Raw genomic sequence first — 14,835 nt, forward strand, 5'->3', positions numbered from 1 at the left:
AGAAATAATAAAAAGAAATAGAATCAGAAAAGAGGTATAAAACGAACTCTCAGAAGAGCTGCCATGGTTTCTAAGTGTTCAACATTACAAGCCAAACTTTTCGTCCCAAATGTACTCCGTTCGACATGCTCCATTTTAAATGGATTTGGATATTTAAAGGAGATGTGTGGTATTTTTTCTCTTTCTTAATCTCCCTTCATTAGATGTTTGTGCTGCAGTTTGGGCCCCCAGTGGCTCTAAAACACCCCATTTAATTACCGTGAGCCCTTTACAGGGTTGTTGTTGCAGGGCTCCCACTTGCCAGAGCCAACGATGCTTGACTCGATGTAGTATCCGACCAGCTCTTGGGCATCTTTGGACTCCTCCCAGGAAACCACCACTGAGGTGTCTGTGTTTCTGCTTGGGATGATTTTGCCAGGGGGCTTGGGGATATCTGAGTAAGGAGAAAAATGGTAATAAAACCCAGGATGGTTTGGAAAAATTAACCTCATCACATCTGCATAAACACACATATATGGAAATTGTAAATAAATAATTATGTCAATAATCTGCTTTATTTCATAATATATTTGTTAAGGCAGAAAAATTTTAAGTGCTAATTTGGGAGCATCAACTAAATTTACATGCACTTTAGAAAAACTGGGGAAGTTTACTTTTTATAAACAAAAATAATGAATTTTTATTCAATAGATAGGCCAAGTACAACCATCAATTAAATATATGAGAGAAGGATGTCACCATTTTTATCTGTGTGTGTGTGTGTGTGTGTTATAAGACCCAAATGGAAGGGTTAGAAAGGAAGAAATAACAAAAAAGAATCAGAAAATAGCTATAAAATGAACTCTGAATAGATGACATTATGTGTGTTTCCAAGTGTTTAACATTGCAAGTAAATCTCTTTCCCCAAATGTACTGCACTAGATGTATTCAGTTTTAAATTCGTTTAGATATTTAAAATAAATGCTCAGTTATGTATTTATAGACACACAGACACTGTGGGTATATGCACGTATGCATACTAACTCCATTCATGCTTTGGAATGTTCTCTTGGAGTAAATAAGTTCACAGTTGCTCCATCTGAGGCTACACTTACCAAGTTTGTCCCCTACCACAGTCACTTCCGTCGCCTCTGAGGGTTCCCCAACTCCTGCAGAGTTGGAGCAGCGCACTCTGAAGCGGTAGGATTTCCCCTCGGCCAAGTCGAAGAGGGCAAAGCGTGGAGACTTCACTGGGAGTTCTGTGTTCACCCGCTGCCAGTTTTCTGTTCCCGCGTCACACTGCAGCAAGAACAGGGAACCCCATTGAAAGCCCACAGAGTACAAAGGGGGCTCCATTGAGGACAGGCATCTCCAAGTTTTATTTACCTGCCAACACACTGCCACCTGCTCCTAAGTTAGACTGGAGGAAAGAAGAAAGTGGGCCCAGGATTCTCTATACCAAAGGGGCTTTGACAAGCTTGGGACTTTTAAGACTTCACTTCCTTTATTAAGCAAATCCATCTACTTAAAGAAGTTTTTATTTCAAGGATAGTTTGGAGTCAGGTATTTTTATAATACATAGGGCAGATAATTAAATGTAATATGCTGTATCATATAAATTTTCATGACATTGTTGTAAGCTGTATTATTTTAATTGAGCGTTATTTAGTGACTCATAACATCATTCAGGTCCTGTGCTCAAATAACCACGTGTCTTCAGAGAGGCTGCTTCAATCACCAGATCCCATCGCCAATTTAAAAAGAATTCTTGTTTTTTTTTTTTTTTAACATCACTCTATCCCTTGCCCTACTTTATTTCTCTCCAAAACATGTATTCCTATTTGAAATTAAATAACTTATTTGTTGTCTCCTCCACTGGAAAGTATATTCCATGAATTTAGAGAGCTGTTGAATTCACTACTCTAATCTAGAGCCTAGAACTGTTTCTGGCACATAGTAATCAACTTTTTTAGTCTGAATGAATGAGTGAAATTCAAAGAATGTGCGCTTTTTATTCTTGCACAAATTTTAGGGTAAGTCATGGGAAAACTAATTTAAAGAGATTTACTCTTAAAATTAAAATGATGCAGAGTGACATAGAAATCCTTAAATGGAGAATGTGGTGAGATTTGGTAGAGAATATAGTAAGAAAACTGTCAGAATTCTTCAGTGAGCCTTTCTTTCTCCTAGTCTACTTCCAAATGCATCCAAGGTCAGCAGAAGCAGAGATTTCTAAAATCTTGCCTGATTTTGCTACAGATATTTTTAAGGGTTTCAAAAGATTTTTCCAGAAATCCAGATTTTGTGACAGATTAACCAGCTGTCAAAGGTGACATATTTGGGGCATATAAGTTTACTAGAACATTATTCAGCATAATCTTCACTGTCTTGACTGGAGGTGTGGAATGATAGAAGGGACCCAAAGACATGGGTCTGATCCTAGTTGTGTTAATAATGAGCTACACGATCTTGGAAAATCTCATGAATGCTTTTGGTCTGGGTTTCATCATCTGTAAAATAGGCAGATTTAGTAAGGCAACCGCTAAAGTCCCTTGCATTGTCTTTTAGGATAATGTGTCATTTGTCTGTGTGATCTACTGCCTACTGAAGGGTAACTTTGTCTCAGACATTTAATTTTTTAGTTTATAGTTGTGTTTTGACATATCCCCCCCAGGGGGATATTTCCTTAAACAATTATTGGTCGTTTATACTTTCATAATAACAAATAATAGCTGTCTTTTGTTAGGTTAAGAACTTTATATTGTTATAACTTTGCCCCTCTCAATGATGCTTTTGAAGTTCTCAAGAGATTGAATTCAGGAAGATTGAAAGGCAGCTTGTGAAATACAGGTTCAGTATTCCTTATTTGAAATGCTTGGAACCAGAAGTGCCTCAGATGTTGGAATTTTTTGGATTTTTGGAAAACTTGCATAGACTTTATTGGTTAAGAATCCTCTATCTGAAAACCTAAAATCCAAAACATTTTGAGCATCATGTTGGCTCATGATTTTGGATTTTCAGATTATGAATGTTCAACCTGTGGTTGGATTTGTGGATCTGAGCCAGACTGCCCAGGTTCAAATCCTAGCTCAGGCTCATGCTTGCTGTGTGATGGTAGACAAATGATATATCCCATCAATATCTTAATTCTCTCATCTACAAAATAACTATAATGAAAATAAAACTATGAACCTCAAAGGGTTACTTTAAGAAGTCAGTGGGTTAACATGTAGAAAAGTTCCAGGCCTATGGCAAACACCGTTTTCATTCCTGTGGATAGAAACAGAGCCTGGCAAGTGGTATAGTCCTTATCTCGGACAGGACTGTATTTTTGACAGGGGAATGAGGGAAAGAGCTCAAGATGTAAGATACACAAGGAAAAAGTCGGGGGCTGAAAAGAATATAGGATAGGGACGGTTGGAGTGCAGAAATAGATTTATCTGATTCCCGCACTAATAAAACAATCAATCTCAATCATTTTAGGGATCACAGATATGACATAACTAGTTGGCTGCAGGCCTGTAGACAGGTTCATGTTCTATGTGCATGCAAATCCCAGGTGAAAAGTTCCATGAGAAAATGCAAGTATAGGACTAACCCAAGAGCCAGTACTGCCAGATGCATGAACATTCTGGAAATGGAAATACACCATGGGGCAGAAGTAATTCAGCAAAAATAATTTTAGACTCAGCTCAGAATGGTTTGTCATTTAGACAGTTCTGTAAACACCCCCAAGTCTTTGGACACGTTCTACATCGCCAATGTCTCAGCATCGTGGGTGTTCTGTAAGAGTGGACTACACCCCATGCAGCCTCTCAAATCAACATGGTACCCATGAATGTCCACTTCTATCCAAATGGGTGGGCTGGTGGAAGATACTTAACATCTTTAATCACAGGTTCATATGTATTTAGGTCTAGGTAAGTGAAAGACTTTCATGGAGAAATTAGAGTTGATGTGACCAGAGGAAACATTCAACAGAAGCCAGTGTTGACTCCTCAGAAAATGCCTCAGAATTGGGTTGTTGTGCTTTGTTATCACAGGAAAGATGGTAATTACTGTCACAGAGGTTATTCAGAACTCCCTGTGTATCATTTCAAAGAGATGAAGAGCAGGTGTGTGTTAAACACCCCCAGGAAATGAACATTTATTTATCTACCACTCTATTCTTGCCCTCTATTAAACAAACAAGCAAACAAAAAAAGCTCAGAATGCTACTTGGGTTTTATTTTATTTGAGGCTAATATCTAGAAAATATAACTATGTACATATAAATGTTAAATATTACTTTTGTAAAACCAGACTCTTTGTTTAAAAAAATATTTTTGTAGTTTTGATAGAACTTTATTTTATTTATTCATACCCAGTGCTGAGAATCGAACCCAGTGCCTCACACATGCCAGGCAAGTGTGCTACCACTGAACCCCAGCGCCAGCTCCAGCCCCCCAAAACCAGACTCTTTTGGGAAATATCCATGTTCATGTGGAAGAGATGATGAATTTATGGTTATCAGTTTGCTAGGGATAAGAAGGAAGAGAGGAATGCAGCTTAAAGACATGAGCTAAACATGAGGAAAGTAATTAATAAAGGGAAATTATGGAGCTGGGCACTGTGGTGTATACTGTAATCCCAGCAACTGGGGAGGCTGAGGCAGGAGGATTGAGAGTTCAAAGCCAACCTCAGCAACTTAGCAAGACACTTAAAAACTCAGTGAGATCCTGTCTCTAAATAAAATAGTAAAAAAGGGCTGGGGATGTGGCTCAGTAGTTAAGCACCCCTTAATTGAAATGGGTTCAATTCCTGGTACAAAAAAAAATGGAAATCCTGGACACTTGCATTTTTAGCTCTCCTATAATTTTGTCAAGGGCCATTGATTTGAAATAAATAAAAGACCAAAAGATATCTCTATGTTGTTTTTATGTTGCTGCCTAATTTACAGATGGTTATGAAATTTATTCTCTTGCAATAATTGTCAGGGAAGGTGACCTAATAGATTTTCTGAAATTGAATTGATATTCAATTCTGATGAATAAGCATTCAAGATAAAAGAGGAAAATTATTTGCACTCCGTATTTATGTGAAAAAAGGTCCTTCTATGATTTTGCTATCAAAGTAAAATGTAAATTATAAGTTTTCATGCTAGTATACAATTTTATAAAAATAAAATTTGAAAGTGCAAAGGCTGGTTTCATTTACTGTTCAAAAAATAGGCCAGGCATGGTGGTGCACACCTGTAATCTCAGCAGTTTGGGAGGCTGAGGCAGGAGGATCACAAGTTCAAAACCAGCCTCAGCAATGTAGTGAGGCACTAAGCAACTTAGCGAGACCCTGTCTCAAAATTAAAAAAAAAAAAAAAAAAAAGGCCGGGGATGTGGCTCAGTGGGTAAGCACCCCCAGGTTTGTTTAATCCCCAGTACAAAACAAAAACAGAGCCAAAAAAACCAAGAACCAACCATCAACCAACCAAAAAAGTGCATCATCACTACCAATAAAAATGTAAATGTTCTAATATATAAGACAAAAAGTATTTTGTTTTATCTTCTCAATTATACCCTAATCATATGTGGGTTTTTTTGTTTGTTTGTTTGAGGTACTAGGGATCGAACACAATGCCTTATGCATGCTAGGTTAAGTGTTCTACCACTGCAATCTCCCCATCCCTCATAAAAATTTTCTTAACAAATGGATTTTGAGCCTCATGTTAAGCAAACTCCTTAAACATCCTTTTCAAGAAGCCATGATCCTGTGAACCAGGGATTTCTTGCATCCCTTTGACCTGGGCCTTACCTGAAGGCTCTCCTGTGTTTCCATACTGGCAACTGGATCTGTTTCCCCAATCCTGTCCTGCAGGTTGACTCTTTTCCTTTTGCTGGGCATCAATGCTTATCAGAACTCCCCTTGAACAGGGGTGTATGATTGATTGACATTTCATCCTCATCCATTTCACTCACTCTAGGCCTTCATTGTATGTGACCCTCCCTAGTGTTCTGATCCTCAACACAAGTGTGTTTGTGAGAAAGAACTCTCCAGTGTCTTTGGTGGTTTTGTCATCCCTGACCCCACTCTACTCTCTGCACTTAGAGTAATGCTAGCTGAGCATGGTGGTGAGTGAGGGCTTGCTATGCTCAACTCTCCCTCTTGTTTCAAAGTAGTGCAACTTCTCTATTCCTCTGACCTATCTACCCCATTGATGTTCATTCCCTATCACACAAGGTCAAGTGGTAGAGGAATGAAGATCCCTTAACACAGAAAGGGAGACAGAAAATCTCCAGAAAAATGCCATCATAAAGGCAATCTACAATTTCAGGAATACTTCTTTTTCCTATAGGAGACATGATTTGGGATCTGTAGTCCTCTTAAGAGTTTATGGGTGAGGCTTTAAGTTCCATAAGTCCCCTGAGACAAGAAGACTTTCAGGCAAAGTTCTACAAGATATACATCTTTCTATGGAGAGTTCATGGTTGTAAGGACGTAGAGTTCAGGATATCCCCCTTTTCTTCTCCCTCAGTTCACTGTTCCCACAACTTTACTTCTAAAAAAAAAGTCTGGGAAGTGGCACAAAGTAACCTTGATTCTGGAGTCTTACCTTTTCCACAAAGTACATGATGCCCTCATGGCCACGCTGGCCAGGGGGCTTCCAGCTTAGTACCACGTAGCTCCTGGTGGCCTCAGTGACAGAGAGGTTGGTGGGAGGCCCGGGAATAATACCCTCTGAAAAACAACAAGGACAAGTGAGCATACCATCTGGGTGGCCTGGGACACTCAGAGAGTCCTAAGATGCTTCTGTCCTCTGGGAGGAATCATTAATTATGGCTCCACCGTATAAAGAAGTACCTTGTCTCTAAACATCTCCCTGAAACATCATTCATTCAATTGTTAGATGCCATTGAGTATTTAGCACACAGACCTGAGGAGCCTGGGACACGGTTTTTGTCTTTGAGTTGTTTATACTTGAGTTGATGAAAACAGAAGCTGAACAGCACAGCAAGTGGGAGCTTAGGTGCTGAAGGTCGTGAAGGTCGTGAAGAAGTGCGTGCTGAAGTCTGCGGTGTGTCACGAGGGGGTGGGGTTTGATTCTGTCATCCTTTATTGGTACTGGCACTCCCAGTGAGCTCAGCTGATTCCTTTGGTGCCTCCTTTCAGTTTCAGTGAAGTGCCTATCTCTGTCCCACCCACTAGCCTTGAGGCACTTACTTAACGTTGACCTTTGGTATCTACGTATTTTCAGACCCTCACTCTCTGCCTAATAAGAAAGGCCAGTTTTGCCAGCACGATGGCGCAGGCCTATAATCCCAGTGGCTCTGGAGGCTGAGACAAGAAGACTGCAGGTTCAAAGCCAGCCTCAGCAATGGTGAGGCACTAAGCAGCTCAGTGAGACCCTGTCTCTGAGTAAAATACAAAATAGGGCTGGGAATGTGGCTCAGTGGTTGAATGCCCCTGAGTTCAACCGCTGGAAGAAAGAAAGGAAGGAAGGAAGGAAGGAAGGAAGGAAAGACCAGCTTTACCATAACTTCAACTATAAACCCAACTCTGCTGACCTTGGCTTCTGCTTACCTGGTCAAAGGATTTTGTTCTCCACCTTGTTTTAATCTCTGAGCCAGTGGAAACCCTGCCTATGGAGAGTTCATTTGGGTCTAAACTCTAGATACCCTGGGACTGCCAGGATCTGGGTACTCCTGAAATCTGTCCTTTCTTTCTCTGTGACTTTTCCAACCCCATTCTCATAACTTCTAATTTTCTACCCAGCTAGGACTGCCAGAAACAATAGAGGATGTCTTGTAATTTTGTTTGCCAAATTGGTACATTTGTTTATTTAATATAGTTGCTGCCTTGGCAGACGTTTTTAGGTCTGACATAAGTTGTTCGATACCCGGTTGTACCCAGTCCTGTCTGGCCTAATTGAAACTTTGCCCTGCTGTGTGGTTGTTTGTGATAGAGCCTACTTGTTCCTCATCTCACTGACCCAAACTCAACATACCCCTCAGATGCTAACCACAATAAAATCTGATGATCAAAATCAAAGTCATGTAAATAAATTCCCCTTTCTTTGTGTTCTCTTTAAACTCACCAATCTACAACACTTGTAGGAATGCCTATGGACTTTAACAAGGGCATAATCCTACAAGTCTCTTCCTTCTTGCATGATGCTCTTGTTCCTTCTCTTGTTTAGGTTAACCTTGTTGAGTTCCCCACGACCTAACAAAAGCAATTCTTAAAAAGATTAAATTGTTTTCCCAGATAAAGCTCAAGTGTATTTCTACAAATATAAAAAATATCCAGTACCAAACAAATGTCTGGCACCTAATAAACAATTACCAACTATGAAAAGAAACATGAAAACATGATCTCTAATGAGGAGAAGAATCAATCAACAGAAGCAAAACAAGAAAAGCTGCTGATTATAGAATCAGTATCTGTGAATTGCTGAACAAGATTAAGTAGACAAGGACACGGAAACAGCAATAAAAACACTCCACAGGCTCAAGAGAGTAAGGATTGAATGAACATAGCAACAGGGAGCTGTGGGACATTTCAAGTGGTTTCAAGTGGCATGTAGTCAGAGTTCCTGAAGAAGAAAAGACAAGAAAGAGCAAGTAAAAATCTTCCAGAGCTAATAACAAATACAAACTCACAGGTCCTAGAAACTCTTTATATATGAAGAAAACTACACAAATGCAAATCATAATCAAATTTCTAAAACCAGTAATAAAGAGAATCTCGGTAGCAGATAGAGAAAAAAGACATAACACCTATCCAGAAACAGAAATAATAACAGCAGTCATTCTTATAGTGCAGATCTGCATGACAATGGACCAAGCTCCTAAATTCTGAAAGAAAACTGTCAGTCTAAAACTCTATATTCAGTGAAGATGTTTTTCAAAAAAGGTAAAACAGAGACTCTAAAAAATATATACAATAGATAAAATATTTTATAACTAAAGACCTGCAATATAAGAAAGTTAAAGGAAGTGGTTCAGGTAGAAAGAAAGTCTTAATAGAATCTGAAAAGTGGGAGATTGGAAGATGGCGGTGAATAGAGTGCACCACCCCTGTGTACCGCGTCACTGTGCAGGTTAATAACAAGTTAGAACAGCCAAAAGCTATCTTGTTAGGAATCTCCAGCAAAATTGGGGTGCACCGAAACCTAGAGGAAGGATTTCCATCACCCGAGGATCGGTTACTGGGGCTCAACCGTGAGTGAACCGTGCGCCCGGAGATTCAGGCTGTTTGATCGGCGGCCCGCCCCACTGCTAGAGACTGCGGCCCACCGAGAAACGGCGTGTCAGCAGCGCAGAGGAACAGTGCTGCAGATGCTGTGGGGTCCTGCCGGCTGTGCCCTCACTGTGCTTCGGGCTGAGTTCTGGGTTTGAGACGGGGAAGGAAGCGGTCCAGTTCTGTCCTCCACACGGGACAGTCCACCGAGGAAGCCATCGGCCACCATCTTGGACAGGTGATGTCACCATTGCCAGTTTCGGACAGAATGCAGCACGTTCAGCGATAGAACAGGTGTGTGCCATTTAGCCCATCTCCCATACAGCGGGAAATCGCATAAAATCTCTCCCTGGCTGTCTGGGGGCGTGATTAACAGAGTGAGCGTGAATAGAGGCGTGGGGAAAGGCACCTGATCTCCAACTCCCCCCTCCCACCAGCGGCGAAAACGAAACCTGTCTCGCCAGCTCTCGGAGGAGGGGCTAGCGGAGGGAATCAAAACAATAAGGTGCCAGTTCCCAATAGCTGTGCTCCACGTCCAGGAAACTGCAGGCCCAGAGTGTAGCTTGAACTGCCGAGAGGTATCACACTGGGAAAGGCCTGGCTGGCAGGAGAAGTGACGAGACTAGAGACCAGGAATAAACCTAAGCTAATGGGTTTTGAGAGACACCAGGTGGGGGAGGAGGGAGCAGCCTCACACGGATTGTTTCCTACAGCCTGAGAGCAAAATCTTGGCCCGGAAGGCACAGCACCACCTACTGGAAGTGAAGAAAATAGAAGCCTAACAGTGCGTTTTTTTTTTCTTTCTTTTTTAAATTTTTTAACCTTAATTTTTTTAAATTATTTTTTTAATTGTAATTTTTATTTAACTGCATTTTATTATTTTTTTATCATTTCTTTTTCTTTTCTATTCTTTTCTCTTTCTTTCTTCTCTTCCTCTCTCTTTCTTGGTTTGCTTCCTTACCTTTTCCCCATCTTTCCTCTTAAGCATGACCACCCAGATTACGTACAACTTACTAAATGCAAATAGATGAATTCTACGAATTGGTCTATAGTCTGCCTAGGCCCTTAACTACCCCCAAGTACTCCTGTCTATTCTCTTGTTAATATCTGCCTGCATTTGAGCAACCCCCCAAAGAAGCTAACATATACTAACCTCCATACCATCAAATCACCCGACCTTAACATAAAATCCTAAGTTCAAACCTCAATTCTCTATACGCCATCAAAATCTGTAGGCCTTTAATGAAACTAATGAATTTACCTTAAATCACAATTAAATCCAACATCTCTAAACATTGTCTCCCAACACAAAGGACAGATATTGGAACTATAAAAACCAAAACAAATTTAAAGGAGAAAACAGAAACACAGCAGTCAAACAGAGTTGGAAAGTAACGTGAGCACCATGAAAAAACAAGGGAAAAAAGGATTATAAACAATGCAGGACAACTTAAATTCACAGGAGAACCTAGAGGCATCAGAAAAATGGACAGAGAAAGAACTCAAGGCATACCTAACTCAGATGGAACAGAATCTTAGAGAAGACATTAGACAGCAAGTTCAAACAATGAAAGGATACTTTGAAAACGAATTACATAAGCAAATTCAAATGGCAAAGAATGAGCTCTACCAGGAGACAGAGATTTTAAAAAAAAATCAAACAGTAATTCTAGAAATGCAGGAAACCATAAACCAAATTAAAAACTCAAACGAGAATATTACAAATAGACTAGATCAAATAGAAGTCAGAACATCAGATAATGAAGACAAAGTTTATCAAGTTGAAAAGAATATAGTCAACACAGAAAGGATGCTAAGGAATCACAAGCAATCCATCCAAGAGACATGGGATGTCATTAAAAAAACAAACTTGAGAGTCATTGGGATAGAAGAAGATATAGAGGTTCAAACCAAAGGAATGAACAATCTATTGAATGAAATAATCTTAGAAAACTTCCCAAATATGAAAGATGGAATGGATTGCCAAATCCTGGAAGCCTACAGGACCCCTAACATACAAAACCGTAATAGACCAACTCCAAGACACATAATTATGAAGATATCCAACATACATAACAAGGAGAGAATATTAAAAGCTATGAGAGAAAAGAGGGAGATTACATTCAGGGGTAAACCAATTAGGTTAATGGCTGATTTTTCATCACAGACGTTGAAAGCGAGAAGATCCTGGAACAACGTATTTCAAACGCTGAAAAATAATGGATTCCAACCAAGAATACTGTATCCAGCAAAATTAAGCTTCAGATTTGACAATGAAATTAAAATATTTCACGATAAACAAAAGTTAAAAGAATTCACAGCCAGAAAACCAGCACTGCAAAGCATTTTGAGCAAAACACTACAGGAAGAGGAATTGAAAAACAGCACCCAAAACCAACAGTGGGAGGTAACACAGTAAAGGGAAGGAAAAAAAATAACCAAAAAGGAAAAACTAGACATATTAAAATAAATAAATAAATAAGCATGACTGGAAGTACAAATCATATATCAATAGTAACCTTAAACGTTAATGGTTTAAATTCACCAATCAAGAGACATAGGCTAGTAACCTGGATTAAAAAAACAAATCCAACAATATGCTGCCTTCAGGAGACTCATATGATAGGAAAAGACATACACAGGCTGAAGGTGAAAAGTTGGAAAAAATCATACCACTCACATGGTCCTCAGAAGCAAGCAGGAGTAGCCATACTCATATCAAATAAAACCAACTTCAAACCTAAGTTAATCAAAAGGGATAAAGAAGGACACTATATACCGTTAAAAGGAACCATCCACCAACAAGACATAACAATTATCAATTTGTATGCACCAAACAATGGTGCTGCAACGTTCATAAAACAAACTCTCCTCAAGTTCAAGAGTCAAATAGACCACAACACAATAATAATGGGTGACTTCAACACACCGCTCTCGCCATTAGACAGATCCTCCAGACAAAAGCTGAATAAAGAAACTATAGAACTCAATGACACAATCAATAACCTAGACTTAACCGACATATATAGAATATATCAACCATCATCAAGTGGATACACGTTCTTCTCAGCAGCACGGATCCTTCTCAAAGATAGATCATATATTATGCCATAGGGCAACTATTAGTAAATATAAAGGTGTGGAGATAATACCATGCATCTTGTCTGATCATAATGCAATGAAACTGGAAATCAATGATAAAAGAAGGAAGGAAAAATCCTCCATCACCTGGAAAATGAACAATATGTTACTGAATGATCAATGGGTTACAGAAGACATAAAGGAGGAAATCAAAAAATTCTTAGAGACAAATGAAAATACAGACACAACATATCGGAATCTATGGGACACAATGAAAGCAGTTTTAAGAGGGAAATTCATTGCCTGGAGTTCATTCCTCAAAATAAAGAAAAAAACCCAACAAATAAATGAACTCACACTTCATCTCAAAATCCTAGAAAAGGAAGAGCAAAACAACAGCAAATGTAGTAGAAGGCAAGAAATAATTAAAATCAGAGCAGAAATCAACAAAATTGAAACAAAAAAAAACATTGAAGAAATTGATAAAACTAAAAGTTGGTTCTTCGAAAAAATAAATAAGATCGACAGACCCTTAGCCATGCTAACGAAGAGAAAAAGAGAGAATTCAAATTACTAACATACGGGATGAAAAAGGCAATATCACAACGGACACTACAGAAATACAGAAGATAATTAGAAATTATTTTGAAACCCTATATTCCAATAAAATAGAAGATAGTGAAGATATCGATAAATTTCTTAAATCGTATGATTTGCCCAGATTGAGTCAGGAAGATACACACAATTTAAACAGACCAATAACAAAGGAGGAAATAGAAGAAGCCATCAAAAGACTACCAACCAAGAAAAGCCCTGGACCAGATGGATATACAGCGGAGTTTTACAAAACCTTCAAAGAAGAATTAATACCAATACTTTTCAAGCTATTTCAAGAAATAGAAAAAGAAGGAGCTCTTCCAAATTCAATCTATGAGGCCAACATCACCCTGATCCCGAAACCAGACAAAGACACTTCAAAGAAAGAAAACTACAGACCAATATCTCTAATGAACTTAGATGCAAAAATCCTCAATAAAATCCTGGCGAATCGAATACAAAAGCATATCAAAAAAATTGTGCACCGTGATCAAGTAGGATTCATCCCTGGGATGCAAGGCTGGTTCAATATACGGAAATCAATAAATGTTATTCACCACATCAATAGACTTAAAGATAAGAACCATATGATCATCTCGATAGATGCAGAAAAAGCATTCGACAAAGTATAGCATCCCTTTATGTTCAAAACACTAGAAAAACTAGGGATAACAGGAACTTACCTCAACATTGTAAAAGCTATCTATGCTAAGCCTCAGGCTAGCATCATTCTGAATGGAGAAAAACTGAAGGCATTCCCTCTAAAATCTGGAACAAGACAGGGATGCCCTCTCTCACCACTTTTATTCAATATAATTTTCAAAATACTAAAAAGCCAGAGCAATTAGACAGACAAAAGAAATTAAAGGCATAAATATAGGAAAATAAGAACTTAAATTATCACTATTTGTGGGTGATATGATACTATATCTAACAGACCCAAAAGGGTCTACAAAGAAACTACTAGAGCTAATAAATGAATTCATCAAAGTGGCAGGATATAAAATCAACATGCATAAATTAAAGGCATTCCTGTATATCAGCTACAAATCTTCTGAAATGGAAATGAGGACAACCACTCTATTCACAATATCCTCAAAAAAAAATAAAATAAAATACTTGGGAGTCAACCTAACAAAAGAGGTGAAAGATTTATACAATGAAAACTACAGAACCCTAAAGAGAGAAATAGAGGAAGACCTTAGAAGATGAAAAAATATACCCTGTTCATGGATAGGAAGAACTAACATCATCAAAATGGCAATATTACCCAAAGTTCTCTATAGGTTTAATGCAATGCCAATCAAAATCCCAACGGCATTTCTTGTAGAAATAGATAAAGCAATCATGAAATTCATATGGAAGAACAAAAGACCCAGAATAGCAAAAGCAATTCTAAGCAGGAAGTGTGAATCAGGCGGTATAGCGATACCAGACTTCAAACTATACTACAGAGCAATAGTAACAAAAACAGCATGGTACTGGTACCAAAACAGGCGGGTGGACCAATGGTACAGAATAGAGGACACAGAGACCAATCCACAAAATTACAACTTTCTTATATTTGATAAAGGGGCTAAAAGCATGCAATGGAGGAAGGATAGCATCTTCAACAAATGGTGCTGGGAAAACTGGAAATCCATATGCAACAAAATGAAACTGAATCCCTTTCTCTCGCCATGCACAAAAGTGAACTCAAAATGGATCAAAGAGCTTGATATCAAATCAGAGACTCTGATAGAAGAAAAAGTTGGCTCCAATCTACATATTGTGGGGTCGGGCTCCTAATTCCTTACTAGGACACCCATAGCACAAGAGTTAATAATTAGAACAAACAAATGGGACTTACTCAAACTAAAAAGTTTTTTCTCAGCAAGAGAAACAATAAGAGAGGTAAATAGGGAGCCTACATCCTGGGAACAAATTTTTACTCCTCACACTTCAGATAGAGCCCTAATATCCAGA

General features: G+C 38.8%; 1 protein-coding gene across 2 annotated transcripts in view; it reads right to left on the bottom strand.

Moving 5' to 3' along the window:
* The window catches only part of Myom1 (myomesin 1), a 136,154-nt gene that overhangs the window by 54,140 nt on the left and 67,179 nt on the right, over positions 1-14,835 (bottom strand). For both annotated transcript variants that reach the window (XM_046467439.2, XM_046467440.2), the window contains exons 14-16: positions 6,566-6,690; positions 1,095-1,278; positions 259-433 (exon numbers count right to left, since the gene is read on the bottom strand). In XM_046467439.2, coding sequence (XP_046323395.1) covers positions 259-433; positions 1,095-1,278; positions 6,566-6,690 — 484 coding nt within the window. The remainder of the gene's footprint in view (positions 1-258; positions 434-1,094; positions 1,279-6,565; positions 6,691-14,835) is intronic.

This window comes from Marmota monax, unplaced genomic scaffold, assembly GCF_021218885.2.
Source record: "Marmota monax isolate L192 unplaced genomic scaffold, Marmota_monax_Labrador192_F-V1.1 WCK01_AAM20220418_F8-fsc00103, whole genome shotgun sequence".
Lineage (NCBI taxonomy): Eukaryota > Metazoa > Chordata > Mammalia > Rodentia > Sciuridae > Marmota > Marmota monax.